This window comes from Neopelma chrysocephalum, unplaced genomic scaffold (assembly GCF_003984885.1).
Source record: "Neopelma chrysocephalum unplaced genomic scaffold, ASM398488v2 Primary Assembly neopelma1_94, whole genome shotgun sequence".
NCBI classification, from domain to species: domain Eukaryota; kingdom Metazoa; phylum Chordata; class Aves; order Passeriformes; family Pipridae; genus Neopelma; species Neopelma chrysocephalum.
Window position 1 is genome coordinate 1,171,020 of NW_020897756.1, and position 16,191 is coordinate 1,187,210.

At 58.7% G+C, this 16,191-nt stretch overlaps 2 protein-coding genes across 2 annotated transcripts in view; both read left to right on the forward strand.

The window, feature by feature from the left end:
* Window positions 1–6,746, forward strand: part of DBNDD2 (dysbindin domain containing 2) — a 7,397-nt gene extending 651 nt beyond the window's left edge. Inside the window, exons 2-4 of the mRNA XM_027693822.1 lie at window positions 4,611–4,766; window positions 5,237–5,380; window positions 6,138–6,746. Coding sequence (XP_027549623.1) covers window positions 4,616–4,766; window positions 5,237–5,380; window positions 6,138–6,346 — 504 coding nt within the window. The 5' untranslated portion in view covers window positions 4,611–4,615 and the 3' untranslated portion in view covers window positions 6,347–6,746. The remainder of the gene's footprint in view (window positions 1–4,610; window positions 4,767–5,236; window positions 5,381–6,137) is intronic.
* Window positions 6,747–8,731: 1,985 nt separating this feature from the next.
* PIGT (phosphatidylinositol glycan anchor biosynthesis class T) lies at window positions 8,732–13,740 on the forward strand. Its single transcript, XM_027693821.1, has 12 exons — window positions 8,732–8,918; window positions 9,319–9,496; window positions 9,985–10,112; window positions 10,575–10,675; window positions 10,799–10,885; window positions 11,138–11,225; window positions 11,312–11,409; window positions 11,700–11,865; window positions 11,968–12,168; window positions 12,702–12,867; window positions 12,985–13,068; window positions 13,201–13,740. The coding sequence occupies exons 1-12, from the start codon at window positions 8,732–8,734 to the stop codon at window positions 13,451–13,453; spliced, it is 1,737 nt and encodes a 578-aa protein (XP_027549622.1). The 3' UTR covers window positions 13,454–13,740.
* The last annotated feature ends 2,451 nt before the right edge of the window (window positions 13,741–16,191 follow it).

Sequence of the window (16,191 nt, forward strand, 5' to 3'; positions counted from 1 at the left end):
CGGCGGGGTGGGAGCGGGGCTCCAAACCGGGCGGGCAGGGCTCGGGTGCCACATCCCCTCCCCCCCCCCCCCGCAGCTCCCACCTGAGGCCCCGGCAAAGCCCCTGTGCCCCCTCCCCTGCCGTACCCGCAGCCTCCGGCCCGGGCGCCCCGAGCCGCCGCTGCACCAACCTGCTGCCCGGGCGGCTTGAACCGGGGGCTGCTGCCCGGGGAGCGCCGTGCCCGGGACGGGGATGCTCGGGGAACGGGGGGATTTGGGGGACACCTTCCTTGGGAAGGGGCTGAGATCGGGGACCTGTTGCGGAGCGGCATCGGCACCCCTCGGAGTGCCGGGGGCTCCCGGCAGGAGCGGGTCCCCCCGCACCCGCGGGGCTGAGGGTATGAGGATGCTGAGCAGAGCAGAGCCATCAGCGAGCGGCGGGGCGAGCGGCAGCCGGGGGACCGGGGCTTGCTGGGGGGCAGCCAGCCAGGGACGGTGCCCGGGTCGTGCCCGCCGTGCCTCGGGCACCGCGCTGCCCGCCTGGCTGCCCCGTCCTCACGCTTCTCTCGCATGAGAGGAAGCAGCGCCCCGCAAATAGCAGGGTCTTATGACACAGCCTCTGCTGGGGAAGGAGCTCCGGGCGGCAGGGAGGGATATTTTTAGTGCAGAGACGCAGGGGATTTGGAGATCGCTCGGAGGAGTGCAGGCGATGAAACCGCGGCACACACAGGGGTTACGAGGTGCCATGTCCTCCCTCTCCAGTTCCCCCCCTTCCCGCTTTTCCCGGCAAGCAGCTCTGCCAAAACCACTGCCTCCCTCGCACTCGCCTGGTGCATTTCCTCTCACCAGGGCTACGGTTATTTTTTGCTCTGCTGCAACACGAGGTCGGACGTGCCGATAGAGAACCGTGCAGGGAATTAACGCTCAGGGAGCCGGCGCGTCCAGAATCCCATCTCTGCATGGCCTGACCCCGAAAGATTCTCTGGGGCATTCCCAGCTCTCCACACCAGCCGCTTCTCCCAAGACTGCAGGAGCTGAAAGCCCTTGGGAATTACCCTTATCCCACAGGGGTTGTGCTGGGGCAGGGTGACAGGGAAAGGCCATCTCTGCAGAGCCTCCCAGAGGATGCTGTGGCAGCTGAGGAGCTGCATCGTCCCCCAGCCATCTCCTCACAGCCCTGCACGTAGGGATCAGGAGGGCAAGGCATGCTCTGGCAAGTTGGGCAGCAGTGGGACATTTTGGGCTTCTCTGGAGGAGCAGAGTCAAAGGTTTGGACTCCAGGAAGGCTCAGGGAGAAGAGGAAAAGCCAGCCTACTCCAGCTCTTTCATTCACCAGGGAACTGTCCCATGCTTGGAGCAACCCACTACTTAAACTCTGCTCACCTCCCCAGCACCCTGCTGTCCCTTTCATAGCCCAGATTATTTTTAAATCCTTTGAAATCTCTGCGAGGTATTGCAGAGCTGTGGCCTCAGGAAAAGGCCATCCCCATCCTCTCTTGGCCTTGTGCCTCCGCTAACAAGCTTTCTCCCACCCCAAATACACCCCTCCTATCTACCAGCACAGAGGGGGGATCTCATGGGCCAAGAAGGAATGAAAAGTGAATCCACTCCCAGTGGAAACACAGCCAGACGATTGAAACGTGCTCCACTCCTGGCCTGGATGCAGGGTCAGAGCACCCTGAGCTGGTGCTCCCCGCACGCTCCAGCCCTGTCTGACCCTTGCCCCGTGCTAACTGCACCTTGGAGTTGCTCCTCTCCCAGCCCACTTGGGCGAGGGCGTGGATGGGACAGCTTTCAGAGCTTTGCTTCTCAGCCAGCCCTCCCACACCTTTCCCCACCACAGCGTAGCCACGAGCCCACACCGCGTGAGGGGTGGCCCTGGCAGGGCAGAGGGGCCAGCGGGACCATCGTCCTTGGAGCAGGTGAGAAGGAAATCCCTGTCTGCACTTCCTGGTGGGGATCCTGCCCATCCAAACTCTGCAGCAGTGTTTGGCCCCGGTTCCTCTCCAAGCTGCACTGGCTAACAAGCCGTGAGAGCCGGAAGGCTCTGAAGGCAGCGGGGCGCTCGGTGCCCGCGCTGGGCCGTTCAGCCAGCGGGGCAGAGCCTGGCTCTGAATGCTGATCAGCCTCCAGCCCCTCGGCCGAGCGGGCTGGAGTAATAACCATGACAATAGCAATAAAAGCCAGGCCACCAGCAGGTACCGACAGATCCCCCACGGTGCATAGGGGCCGCATTGTGTGTGCGAACGTGTCCCGCGGTGGGAACATGCCAGCCGGATGAGACAATCCCCACGGCTGGTGACCGGCCGTCACATGGGCAAGGGCCGCGGCAGGGAATGCCGTGCTCCTTTATTTCCCGGCAAGGGTTGCTGAGAGGCAGCGACACTGGCAGGGCTGTTCGCTCCCCCGGGGCCCGGAAGAGCCCCGGGAGGGGGGAAGGCTCCGTCCCCGGCTCTCACCGCGGTCACGGGTCAGGCAGGGCCAAGCACAGCCCCAGCTGCTGCCTCCCGCTGCCGGCCTTCCTTACATAATAGGATCTCAGTGCTCGTGCCCAACTCCCCGGCGACAGCTCGAAAACAAGTTCATAAACAGGTCCTGCTAATTTCTCCCTCAAGAGAAACCCTGGCGCCCACAGGAATGCTGCCTCCAGCTGCCTGTCCTCCCTCTCCCCAAGCACCTTTACTTTACGAGTATCGGTCACGTGCTGGGGAGACACGGGCAGTGAGAACATTAACAGCACACACTTATGACACCTGGACAGCACCTGATAGCATTAGGGTTTATTTTGTCTTTGCACTGCAGGAGGATTTAGAGACTCCTCCTTACCTCACACTGGGGTCCCTTTGGCGAGGTGTCCCACGGAGAGCTGGTCTGTCACCCCGAATCCAGGAGCCAGCACAGCCTGTGCCCTGAGCCCAGCACCCAGCCTCCCGAGGGCTCTCCTCAGTGTGGTGAACTGCAGCATTTGCCATGGATTCAGCACAGCTGGGCTTGGGGACACAGCTCTGCCTGGGACAGTCAGCACAGGGCTGGCTCCAGCTGCTGAAGGGAGTCAGCTCCGTAATCGGTGCCTTGATCAGCCCCTCTTGTCCCCCACTGTGCTCTGCAGATGGCACAGGGCAGCCAGAGGTGTTTGCTGTACCCCAGTGGCACTGGGCTGCTGCTGAGGGTGAGGCAGCTTTCCCAGCAGGAAAGCTTCCCTGGCACCACGGCTCTTATTCTGGGTCCTGCACAGCACACTGAGCCTGGGCACCACTGCTTTGGCCAGACATACCAAGGCAAAGATCCCTTCAGGCAGCCAGGAGTGCTGCCCCAGGCGGCGCAGGAAGACGCTGAGCAGTCAGAGGAGGACCAGAGCCTCTTCCAGAAAGCGGATGGTGACTGGCACTGAGTCATGGTGCATCCCCACACGGTGCTGCCAGCACAACCCAGCCCGCCGGGGCAGCCACCTGCAGATGATGGGGTTTCACTGCAGGATGCCCCAGAAACGGAGTGCAGAGAAACCCTGGAAGGGCTCTCAGGAAGATGTGACATTGATCTCCAGGACATCTCACCAGGCTCACCACCTCTCTCCCATTTGGGTCCTGTGCTGCTCCATGCTGCTGAAAGCCAGCCCCTCTGCTGTGCTCTCCCCTGCTCCTGCCAGACAGGGTGGGGATGCTGCTCCCCAGCCTGGGGGAGCAGAGGGTTTGGGCCGTGCTCAGGCAGAGCAGAGGATGTTTGTTTGGTTTCCTTGGTTACTGCACTGCCTGCTCCAGCAATCACATTTTCCTTGTGCCGGCTGGGCCAAGAGCAGCAGAGAGGAAATATGGAATGGCTGAGGTCAAACACCAGCCTGGGAACAGCTGGGGCCACCAGCCACAACCCTCTGTGCCACTTGGGTCCTTGCTGTTGTGGGTACTCAACCCAAAAGGGAGTTACCAGGCCCAGGAATGAGCAACAGGCTCCTTCAGCAACAGCCCCAGGGCTCCCACCAGTCCCTCCAGCGAGCCAGGGACACAGGCACCGGCGGTGAACTGCGTGAGGAATTGCAGGAATGAAAATGTTTGTGCAGGCAGAAGCCAAGCTGGCTGCGAGCAGGGATGTGAGCGGGAGCCTGCGAGCGTGGGTGCAGCGTATTTATAGCGACGGTGGCGGCGGGGGTGTGCACGGGCAGGGGTGACAGGGTTGCGAGTGGCTTTTGTTCCTTATGCATCCCTCAGCCCAGAAACCCTGGAGCACTAACGCCAGTTCTCGTCCCTTGGAGCTCCCCTGCTCGTTAGCATTCACAGACAGCCCTTGGTTTGGTAGCAAGGAAACTGAAACTCGAACGTGCGCAAACCGCGGGCGATCTCACACCAGCACCCTTTCCCCCCGATAATTCCCTCCAGCAGTCGTGAGCGTATGAGCTCCCCATTCCTGGCTGCCTTGCACTTCAGGAGCAGGATCTGAGTGAGGCTCCAGCACAGCATGTGCTGGTGACGCTGCTGTGCTGGTGTGTAACATCTACCCACGGTGACTAACTCAGTGTGTGCTGGTAAAGCAGAGCAGAGGGGACTCACCAGCCCCCCAGCACAGCCGTACGGTGTGAGCTGGCACAGAAGGGCTCAGACAGCCCTGCCTGGCCTGACTCTCCTCCCCTTTCTCCCCAGCCGACATGGAGCAGGCCCAGCGGAGCCTGGATGCGGAGCAAATGCAGCAGCAGCAGCTCAAACTACGGGACCGGCAGAAGTTCTTTGAGGAGGTTTTCCAGCACGACGTGGATTTCTTCTTCCCGATGTCTCACCTGCAGATAGAGCATCGGAGACGTAAGTGCTGTGGGCACCAGCACGGGGCTGGGGGGTTTCAGGGAATGATGACACAGGGGTTAGAGGTGGGTGGGACATCCCCAGGCAGTGGGGACAATGCATGTCCTGCACCGAGACAGGACCACACAGGCTGTGCGTGGGTGTGCTGTGCTGTGGATTACTCACATCACTTAACTGAAGGCACTTGCACATGGGTACCCAAGCTGGCGCCCTGCAGAGTCACTGGCTTTGGGCAGGCTCCTCCAGACAGCAGTTTGGAGCAGGGACAAGGACTGCAGTGAGACAGCAGGGGCTTCCAGAGGGGTGTTTTAAGGAAACATGATTTTCCTGGGGGTCCCTTACCAGCAAGTAGAATTCAGTTCCCTGTGGCAAGGCTGTTCTCCCTCCTCGGGGTCCTGCCTACACAGTGCTGATGGTGCCCTTTGCCTGGCACTAGCACCCACCCTTTCACCGGGCTCTGTCTCTTGCAGCTCCCTTAGGTAGCATTTCTTCCATGGAGGTGAATGTGGACATGCTGGAGCAGATGGACATGATGGACCTGTCAGACCAGGACACAGTGGATGTGTTTCTGGGCTGTGGGACAGAGGAGAGTGGCATTGTTGGATCCCTGCCAGGTACGTGCAGCCCCGAACCTTTTGTGGGCCAGGCTGGAAGCCCTTCCTGCCCCCAGTGCCCACACTGGCTGGTTCCTCAGCCCTGGCCACCCTGCAGGCAGATCCACACCTACCCAAAGGCAGACACTTGGTGCTGGGGTCTGTGAGGTTGGAGGGATCTCACCCCGGGCTGCTCCACATCAGTATCCAGCTCCACAGCCCAGACACACAGACCCCTGTAAAAACCCTGTGCTGCAGAAGACAGGAGAGCCCAGGCACCTCCCTCATCCATGGGTCAAATTCCCTTGTCCTGAAGTGCCTCTGGAGAAGCCAGTGTTTAGTCACGAGTCTCCACTGTGCTGCAGAGCTCACTGGGCTGAGTGGGAAAGCTGCAGGACCCCTCCACCCCCCAGCCAGACCCCACAGGGGGCAGGGAGAGCCCGGGGCAGCCGCACCTTCCTCCACGCACACACTGCAGTGAGGTCAGGCCAAACATCTCCTGGCCTGCTGCAGCCTCACACAGCACGGCTCTGAGCTGTGCTTCATGCGAGACGGAAACGGCTCCACTGCCAAAAACGGGGAAGGAATGTGCAGCAACTGCCCGAGCCAAGCCGGGGGTGTGAGGTGGGGAATGGCCACAGCAGCCGCACGGGGAGCAGCCAGGAATGCACTGCCTGCCGAGGAATAAGACACGCGTTTTGGAGGGGCTGTCCATGAAGCCTAGGGAGCAATAAACCTTCAGAAGGCTTTTTATTTCTCACACTGCTCTCTCCTCCAGGGGCAGATGGCAGCCAGTGCCCAGAGGAGATCACCCTGCAAGTGCCCGATGCAGCCGAGAGCAAGTCTCGCATTTCCTCTACGTCCTCTGCCTCCACGGATCTGAACAGCCTGGACACCAGTGAGGAGGGGGCCGAGACCCCCGTGGTGCAATCGGATGAGGAGGACCTGCAGGAGGACAGTTCCAAAGAGCAGGTGGCAAGAAGCTAGCAGACAGCTCTGCCCAGCTCCCAGCCTCCTCCATACGGACTTGCCAGCCCAGAGGAAGGAAAGCTGCTGGTGCTCAGTAAACCCCTTCCTGGACTGATGTCCTGCCAGAGGGGAGAGATGGTTTTCCCCTCCTCTCCCTCCACGGGTTCTCCTGGCAGCCAAAAGGAGAAGGAAAGGGGTATTGTAAGCTCCCAAAATTAACTCTTCAGGCTTTGCTGCTAACATTCCTTGCTTCACCCCCCCTCAAAAATGCTGAGCATCCCACAGCCCCACCATTCCCAGAAAGCCATTCCTTGGGACCCCAGTTCCCCCTGTTCTACTGACAAAGGTTCTTCCCAGACAAGCACTTAACAACAGAGAAATAACACTGCACACAGAGAAATATCACTGATCTAACCAAGCAGTGGGTGTGTGTGTCCTTGGGAGAGAACAGCGCCGGGTGAGGGTCTGGAGGGGACTGCAGGGGGGAGAGCAGTGCAAAGCCAGCGTGCCAAGGGTGCCATGCAGGAGCAAACAAAACCTCCTGTTGCACAGCCCAGGGATGGTTCCTGAGCAGACAGCACAGACCTTGGCAGAGAAGGGCTGTAAGTGCAGCAGGTCACCCCTCTGAGGAACCCAGGCTGTGCCTCCAGGAGGGAGGGAGCCAGCACAGACAAAACCTGAGCAGGCTGGGGGGATGGTGACCTGGAACCACCAGCCAGGAGCACACTGGGGATCTCCCACACAAGTGGCATGACTGGAGAACATCAGCACACACAGCACCAGATGCTGCTGCTCTCCCAGTGCAGCAGCCCCGGCTGGAGGCTGCTCCGGAGGAGTGAAGGAACAGCATCAACATGAAGCCACTTTGCAGCTTGGTCCCTGCAGGCCAGGCCAAGAGGAGTTGGGCACAAAGCTGGCACTGCCACTATCAGTGGCTGCAGCCCAGGAAAGGGCTGTCCCTGCTCTGGCTGTGTCAGCACGGCCGTGGTCACCAGGAAAGGAGTCTGGGAGATGAGCAAGAGGAGCCAGGGAATGCTCCTCATCCTGGCTGCTTCCCACGGTGTGTTCAGACACCCCTGCACTCCTGTCAGCCAACCTACCTGACACCAGCTGGAGTGCCCCGTATCTATATTGCAGCATGAACATGTTGCATGTGCTGCCTTCAGCTGTTTATTACATGGGAAATTGGTTGAGAAGAGAAACAAGGGCCAGGCTTCAGGACTTCTCAGGTCCTGGCACAGGGACTTCCCAAAGTAGGTACAGGGTAATTAATAGCTCTGGCTGGATGTTTTTACCTTCAATTACCTACCAAAATGCATCTAAACCTTTATTACTTACCAGTATCTTGTTGCAAGGAATTGCCCAGTTTGAAAAAAAGAAACAAAAAAACCCCAACAAGCAACATTGTGTAAAGAAATTTGACCTCTTTTTTTTTTTCTGGGCATGCTACCTTTTTGGTTTCATGTGATGCCCCTAATAAGCAAGAGGGGAAAAAAAACCCCTATAAAATAAGCAAGAGGGGGGAAAAAAGAGCTATAAAGGAACACCTTATCTTTTACAAACATTGAGTCAATTGGATTTGATTCCAAGTTAATGTTGCATGAAGACCTTAGATCTAAGCAAGTAAGTGGGTAATTGAATAGGTGTAGCACCTGGTAAGTGACAACCCCGTGTTGTCACAATTTTTATGCTTATTTCCTACCGGAGCAAACCATTAGTACTCTCAAATCACCACGGGGAATAACCAGCCAGAACGGGAGTCGGTGTGAGCTCCACGGGACTGTCACTGCCTTGCTGTGGCTGCCCTTTTCCTCCCCCTGGGGTGGCCCCGGGCTGGGAGGGGGGGCTCTCGGATGGCTCTGCACCCGCAGACAGACGCTGCCCTCCGGAAAGGAGCCGTCACGGAGCGGGGCAGAGCCGCCAGCAGCGGGAAGGGCTGGGACGAGCAAGGGAGCCGGGACAGGCACAGCCCCCGCAGGGAACCACAAACTCAGGGGCTGCCCCTGCAGCTCCAACGTCACAGGCGGAGAGGAGGGAGCCCCCGGGAGCCCCTCGCACCCCCAGACCAGCAGAGATGGACTCGATGATCCTTGTGGTCCCCTCCAGCTCCGAATATTCTGTGCAAACAGCGGCGCTCGCTGCCGGCCGGGGGGCGGGCGCAGGCACAGCCAGGCGGGCGCTTCCCCCCGCGGAGGCTCCAGCTCCTTGCAGCAGCTCCTCGGCGGGTCCCTGGCCGCGACCCCAGGCAGGGGCAGCCGCCGCGGCCCGGAGGAAGGGAGGAAGGAAAGAAGGAAGGAAGGACGGAGGATGGATGGTCTCCACAGCCCACGTCTCCACGGGCCCCCGGAAGCGGCGCCATTGGCGGGCGGAAGCGGAAGCGGCGCGGGGAGGGCGGGCCGCAGGATGGCGGCGGCGGCGCTGCTGGTGCTGCTGCTGGCGGCGTGTCCCGGCCCCGGGCGGGCGGGCACGGGGCGGGAGCAGCGGGATGCGCTGCGGGAGGAGCTGCTGCTGAGCCCGCTGCCCACCGGGGACGTGGCCGCCACCTTCCAATTCCGCACGCGGTGGGACGCGGACCTGCAGCGGGGCGCAGGTAGGGCGGGCCACGCCGGGGCGGACCGGACCGCTATTGGCTGGCCTGGGGGGCGGACCGGGCTATTATTGGCTGGCTCTGGGGCGGACCGAGCCGCTATTGGCTGGGGCGCGGCGCAGGGGCGGGGCCACCGCGGCGTGATGGTTTGCGATGGGTTATGACGTCAAGGGGCGAGTGACGTCAGAGGCGAGCAGGGCAGGGCACAGTAAGGCTGCGGAAAGCCGAGAGTTGCGGTGACGTCACACGGCCAGCGGCTCGGGATGGGGGTGCAAGCAGGTTGCGTGTGATGGTGAAAGCAGGGCAGTGTCAGGGGATGATGTCATGCTTGGCCAGACCCTGGTGTGACGTCAGGGGCAGGGATGGGGGATGAGGCGGGCAGGGACTAACGCTGCCCACACAGTGTCTCACTACAGGCTGTTCCCGAAGGCGCTGGGGCGGCTGGTGGCAGCGCTGGGCGTGCGGGAGCTCCACCTCGCCCTCACCCAGGGCTTCTGGCGCACGCGGTTCTGGGGGCAGCCGCCCCTCCAGGCACCCGCCGGCGCCGAGCTCTGGGTCTGGTTCCAGCCCACGGTCACCGAGTAGGTACCCCGGCCGTGGATCTGTTCCCCCGGGTCCCTCCATGGCCAGCGATCCCAGGAGGCAGCTGCCTTGTGTGAATTGGTCTCCTGGGTGGAAAATGTCTGCTGGAATAAAGGGCCTGGAATGCCAGGAGTAGCTCTAAAAAAAAGCAGAACATATCCCACTAAGTGCACAGGGCAGGATGTGGTACTGAGAGGACTAAAGGAATTCCTTTGTGGGCCCTGTGTTGACAAACCCCTCACTGCACTAATGGGATGGGGTTATATCTTGACCTCTCATCCATGACTCACTTCCTTTCACTCCCATCCAGTATCTGTCACCATGTCCCGTAGCACTCAGCCCCTGTTCAAGCTGCAGCAGCTCTGTGGGGACTCACAGAGCTCTCTCTTCCCTACAAGTGTCCTGTTTATTGAATGTTACTGACTTAATGCTTGTTGTTCCAAGGATATGAGCTGCTCAGCAGTCTCTGGTATCTGTTCCCACACAGTGTTGACAAAGCCTGGAAAGAACTGAGCAACATCCTCTCGGGAATATTCTGTGCTTCTCTCAACTTCATTGACTCAACCAACACAGTTATTCCAACAGCATCCTTCAAACCCCTGGGCTTAGCCAACGGTGAGCCCTGCTCTGCCCTCTCACTCTTGCCTCTCGCTTTAGTTCTTCCCTGTGCCACTGCCAGGATTCTGGTGCAGGTCCTGCAGTGACTCTGGGTCTGGGTACAACAGGGTCTGTTAACCTCCTCCTCGAAGTGTTTCCTCTCCCTGCAAACAGGCCTTGCATTTGAACAGAGGAATCTCACAAGCAGTACGTGGCAGATGTTCCCAGGCCCTTGTCTGTCTCTCTGAAAAGTATTTTATGAAACAGTGAGAACTACAGGATTTAAGGCCCTCATGAAAAAAAAATCTGCTGGGATACATCCTTACATGTACATCCTTACTCTTTCCAAATCACTCTGAACAGAGTGGGAGGTATTCCTGCTGGAGCTCACGGCGTTTGGGGCACATTGAGAGGCTGGTGGGTGTGGGGTGGAACAGCCTATGACAGTACCAGGCTCTTGACCCTCCAGCTCCCTCCCAGGGACAGACCACCATCTCCTGCGATACGCTGTGCTGCCCCGGGAAGTCGTCTGCACAGAGAACCTCACGCCTTGGAAGAAGCTGCTCCCCTGTGGCTCAAAGGTAACAGCAAGTCCTGCTGCCTCCTTGGGTCACTCCCAATGAAACATGAAGTCTCAGCCAGGCCTTTCTGCCATGGGAGCAGAGGGCAGGGCAGGGGCTGAGTCTCTCCTCTGCTCCCTGCAGGCCGGGCTCGCTGTGCTGCTGAAGGCCGAGCGCTTGTTCCACACCAGCTACCACTCACAGGCAGTGCACATCCGCCCTGTCTGCAGGGTAAGATCCAGGCTCAGCTCCCTCCCTGAACATCCCAACAGGGAATCCACAGCCTCCTTGTCACGCTGTAAGGTGACACACTGGTTTGCCCAGCTCTGCTGCCGTGGGTTCACTGTGTCTAACACAGCTGTCGTCCTGCTGCTCTGGGCTCACCTGCATCCCAGTGGTGGTCCTGGTGGAGTTCCAGCTCCATCCTGGTGTTCTGACCCTCCGGAAGGTGTGATCAGAACCACTCGTCTCTTTGTTTTCCAGGATGCCTCCTGCGTGGCTGTGTCCTGGGAGCTCAGACAGACCCTCACTGTGGTCTTTGATGTCTTTTCCAGCGGTCAAGGAAAGAAGGGTAAGCCTGGGGGTTGTGCACTGTGGTGCTCGAGTGCCCCCAGCCTGCACCACTTCACTGCCTGCCACTGACTTTGCTTCCCACAGACTGGTCCCTCTTCAAGATGTTCTCTCGCACACTGACTGATGCCTGTCCTCTGGCGTCGCAGAGCAAAGTCTACGTTGACATCTCCCCCAAGAACAAGGTAAGCTCATGGACCAGAGAGCACCCCTTGCTCCCTCGTGTGGCTCTGAAACATCCCCATGTCCACCCCCTGCACGGCCCAGCCCCTGGGAGCCCTGCAGGGCTCACAACGAGAGGCAGTTTCCTTGCTCTGCCCAGGGTGGTGGGGATGAGCCTGCTGGTGTTAGTGAGAGCACTGAGCTGCCACCTCAGGTGGGCGGGAAAGCTCGGGGCCAGCTGGAGGGGCTTTGCCCAGCACTGCCAGTGACTTCAAGGGGCACTTTTCCTTTCATGGCCCGTTTGCTTTCTCAGGAGAAGGAGCTACTGGAAGTGACACCCCCTCCAACATCCGTACACGAAGCTGTTGTCCAGGGAGACAAGAAAACCTACGCTGTCTATGACCTGCTGAGCCCCTCGCTCTTCAACACATCTCGCAGCCTCAACGTGCAGCTGAAGTGGAAGCGGCCCCAAGACAGCTGTGAGTGAGCAGAACTTCACTCCATCCGCACTGCTGGCCAGGGCTCCAGGCCTAAAACTCCCCTGGCCCGGCCCCCCATTGCTGTCCCTCTGTGCCCTGCAGCGGAGATGCCCATCCCCGTGCTCCATGCCCAGCGGTACGTGGGTGGGTACGGGCTGCAGACCGGCGAGATCTGCACTCTCATCTACAACACCCACCCCTACCGGGCCTTCCCTGTGATCCTGCTGGAGACTGTGCCCTGGTACCTGCGGCTCTACGTGCACACCCTCGCTATCATCACCAAGGGCAAGGAAAACAAGCCAAGTAAGTGAACCCTCCTGGGAGCACGTGCCACCTGATTTCCTTGGCATGAGCGGCTCGTTCCAGAGAGGGTTTAGCCCCTCCCTTGGGCCCCAGTGATCACTGGGAATCTGGATGGTGAAATAAAACATCTTAGGATGTTTTCCTACCCTTGAGTTCAGTGCTCGCAGCAGATGAGACTATTAAGTCTGTTTTATAAGAGGCACGTGGATGGTGTTTCATAATCCAACAAGGGTGTAAACCAAAGTGAATTAATTTTTGTAGTACAGGAGGCTCAATTTAAAACTGATGAGTGGGTTTTATTTTGCATTTGTAACTTTCCTTATGAACACCTGACTTTTATGGGTCATCAGCTCTAAAGAGCAGCTAGATATAGCTCTAACACATGCTTTTTGCTACGGTTACATCTTCACTTGCCCAGAAAAACTCTCTCAGGACAGTGGAATCAGGAGCCCCCACCCCATGGGAGATGCCCTGGCAATGTGAGATTGCACAAGGTCCCCCTGGTGCCATTGACAGCATCTCTTTGGGGTTAGGTTACATCCACTACCAGCCAGCCCAGGACCGGAGACGGCCTCACCTCTTGGAAATGCTGATCCAGCTGCCAGCCAACTCCGTCACCAAGATCACAATCCAGTTTGAGAGGGCCTTGTTGAAGTGGACAGAGTACCCCCCTGACCCCAATCACGGCTTTTATGTCGGGTAACGACATTCCTCAGCTCCTCAGCCCCTCCTGGGCCTCACGCAGGACTTGCTGCCCAGGTCTCTGGGGATGTCTTTGCTGGCAGGGCTGACACTGGCATGTTTTTGTCTCCTCAGTTCATCTGTGCTCAGTGCCCTGGTGCCCAGTGTGATTGCGATGAAGGACGTGGATGTGGAGCAGAGCCCTCTCTTCACCTCGCTGTGCGTGTGCCTGTGCTGGGGAGCGGGGCTGTACTGCAGCCTGGGGGCTGTGGCCACTGTCATCCCATCTGGTGAGCACAAAGCAGTGGCCCTGTGTGGGCTGACGTTCCCCTTCCTGTTTCCACTCCCCAGGTTTCCTTCCTCTGATGGCTCCAGCTATTTTGTGCGCCTGTACACGGAGCCGCTGCTGGTGAACCTGCCCACACCAGACTTCAGCATGCCCTACAACGTCATCTGCCTCACCTGCACCGTGGTGGCCGTGTGCTACGGCTCCTTCTACAACCTGCTGACCAGAACGTTCCACGTGGAGGAGCCGAGCCGGGGCGGGCTGGCCAAGCGGCTGGCCAACGTCATCCGAAAGCTCAGGGGGGTGCCCCTGCTCTGAGAGGAACCAGGGCAGCCAGCACTGGCTGTGGGGCTCCGTGGGGAGACCCAGGGAGCAGAACACCGATGCCACTTGGCTGGAAGCATCCTGCTCCATTTTGCTGCCTGGATCTCTTTGGGATCCAACAAGCTGAGAGATTGCTTCCATCCTGAAGATGGAAAATGGCTCTAAGCCCGTTCACTACTGAACTGCACTGCTGTGGGATTGGGAAGGGTACAAGAGTTCTGTTTGGGAGAGGTGTAACGTGCTGGGAATGATGCTGGAAGTAAACTTGCGTGTTTTGTACATTTGTGCTGCTCCTGGTTGGTTTTACTTTCTCAGCCCCACAGGCAGAGTTGACCCTGTAAGACTGTGAGCTGCCAGCTCTCTACCACACTGCCTGGGTGAGCTGGGAGGAGATGCAGGCATGACCAGGGGAAGGGGTGTGATCTGCTGCAAAGAGAAGGATTCATCTGCTCTGACACCTCGCCTTCCACAACTGCTGTGTTTCACAGCTCCCTCCTGTCATGCTTGACCACATTTGAGCCAATTTGTAAAGTAATTGCTGGCCACAGTGTATGTCCGTCCCCTCAGCCACGGCAAGGATTTATTTTCTTTCTCAGGAACTTCTATTTGCAACATTTTGAAACCACTCCACCTACTCACCACTTTGCTGCAGCACAAGATCCTCCTCAGTATAATTTCTGCATGTCTGCCCAGGGGCTCCCTTGCACCCACGGTGTCCCCAAAGCTTTGGGGAGCCTGGGCTCAGCAGACCCCAAGTGCTGAGCTATGGCCAGCCCTGGTCTGGGAATGCAGGAACACCAGCACCATTCTGCTCTATACTTATTTTCACAAAATACAAATTACCACCTTCTGATTCACACAAAGCAGTGGGAGGAGGCTGGTGGTGCTGCTTGGCCTCTGACAGTCTTGTTTTCGGAGATCAGAACAGAAACTGCTCACAAGCAGCTAAACAAAGCACAGGGAAACCACTAGAAGAAATATTCCCTAGAACCAAAGCAGAACACAGCCAGAAGTCCTTTAAAAACTTCCATTTCGAACAGAAAAACCATAAAAACCCCATTGCCTCCTGCCCTGCACTGAACAATCTTCCCACTGGCCTGGGATTACCTTTCCCTTCCCTGCCAGAGATGCCCTTTTCTCTGCAGCTCCTTACAGAGCCACTCCACTGGATGGCTCCATGCAGCCTGCAGAGCTGCTGAAATACATGACTTTTGGATGATCCCTCTCTGTTCCTGCTTGCTCAAAAGGATGCCATGGGGCCAGGAGCTCACGCTGCTTCCAGCCACAGCTCTGGCAGCCAGGCTCCAAGTGCAAAACGGAATTTCTTTATAGAAAGCTGGAACTACAACCGAACAAAACCTCAGCGAGCATGCAGCTCCCACAGCAGGACAGGGGGATGCAGCCAGGAGCGTCCACATGGCAGTTTGCAAAAGGATTTGGAGACCTCAGGTTGTTTCAGGCTGGGTCCTGTATAAATCCTGCAGACTGCAACCAGCAGCACGTGGCGGAGCAGCTCGGAGCAGCCCAGCTCCCTTTACCCTGCTTGCTGCAGGTGTTAGGTGGGATCCAGAAAGGGCCCCAAGTGCCAGGGTCATGGACTGCCATGGGAATCATCAGCTGGCATCTACCACCAGAGCTGGCATCAGCCAAAGGGTTTAGGGCCACTCCCATGCAGTGCCATAAACAGGAAATTTAAACACCCCGTAAAGAGGTCAGCCCAGAATAATGGCAGAGCAGGGGGAAACTGGATCCACACCCGCTGGGCCTTCGGGGAGCAGGTCTTATCACACCCATCAAATGCCCGGGTCAGCCAAGCGCAAAACCTTGCAGGAAATGGTGGCTCTGCAAACACGGCTGGGTGGGTTTAAATGGCTGGGGAAATGCCAATCTTAAAATCTTAGTCTACGGTTTTTGGTTTTTTTTCCTGGACTGTTTTGCTCCCTTCCCTACATGGTCCCTTGGGCTCCACAGTACAAGAGAGACAGAGGGCAGTCCAGGGCAGGGCTATGAGCATGATGAGGGGACTGGGGCATCTCTCTTGTGAGGAAAAGCTAAGGGAGCTGGGGCTGTTCAGCCTGGAGATGACTGAGAGGGGACCTTATCTGTGAGCAGTTGCAGGGAGGGTGTCCAGAGGATGGAGCCAGGCACTTCCTGGATCCACAAGGATCACCCAGTCCAACTCCTGGCCCTGCACAGACACCACAACAATCCCACCCTGGCCCTGGGAGTGTTGTCCAAACGCTCCTTGAGCTCTGGCAGCCTTGGGGCCGTGCCCACTGCCCTGGGGAGCCTGTTCAGTGCTCCACTACCCTCTGGGGGAAGAACCTTTTTCTAATATCGAACTTAAACCTGCCCTGACACAACTCCAGACCATTCCCTGGGGTCCTGTGACCGGTCACCAGAGAACAGATCGGTGCTGGCCCTCCTGAGGGTGCTGACGAGCGCAACGAGGTCTCCCCTCATTCCCCTCTCTCCCAGGCCGAACAGACCAAGCGGCCTCAGGCGCCCCTCGCACGGCTCACTATAACCCCCATAACACACAACAAACCTTTCAGAAAAGAAGAAAACACCCCACAAACACCCACAAATCTCCCCTCCGCCAGCACCGCCCTCCTGACCCCGCGCAGGCGCAGTGCCGCGCGCCCCGCGCAGGCGCACCAGGCCCGGCCCCGCCGCGCGGGGCTCCCGGACCCGCCCGAGGCGCCGCCGGCCCCGCTCCGTGCGCTCCCTCC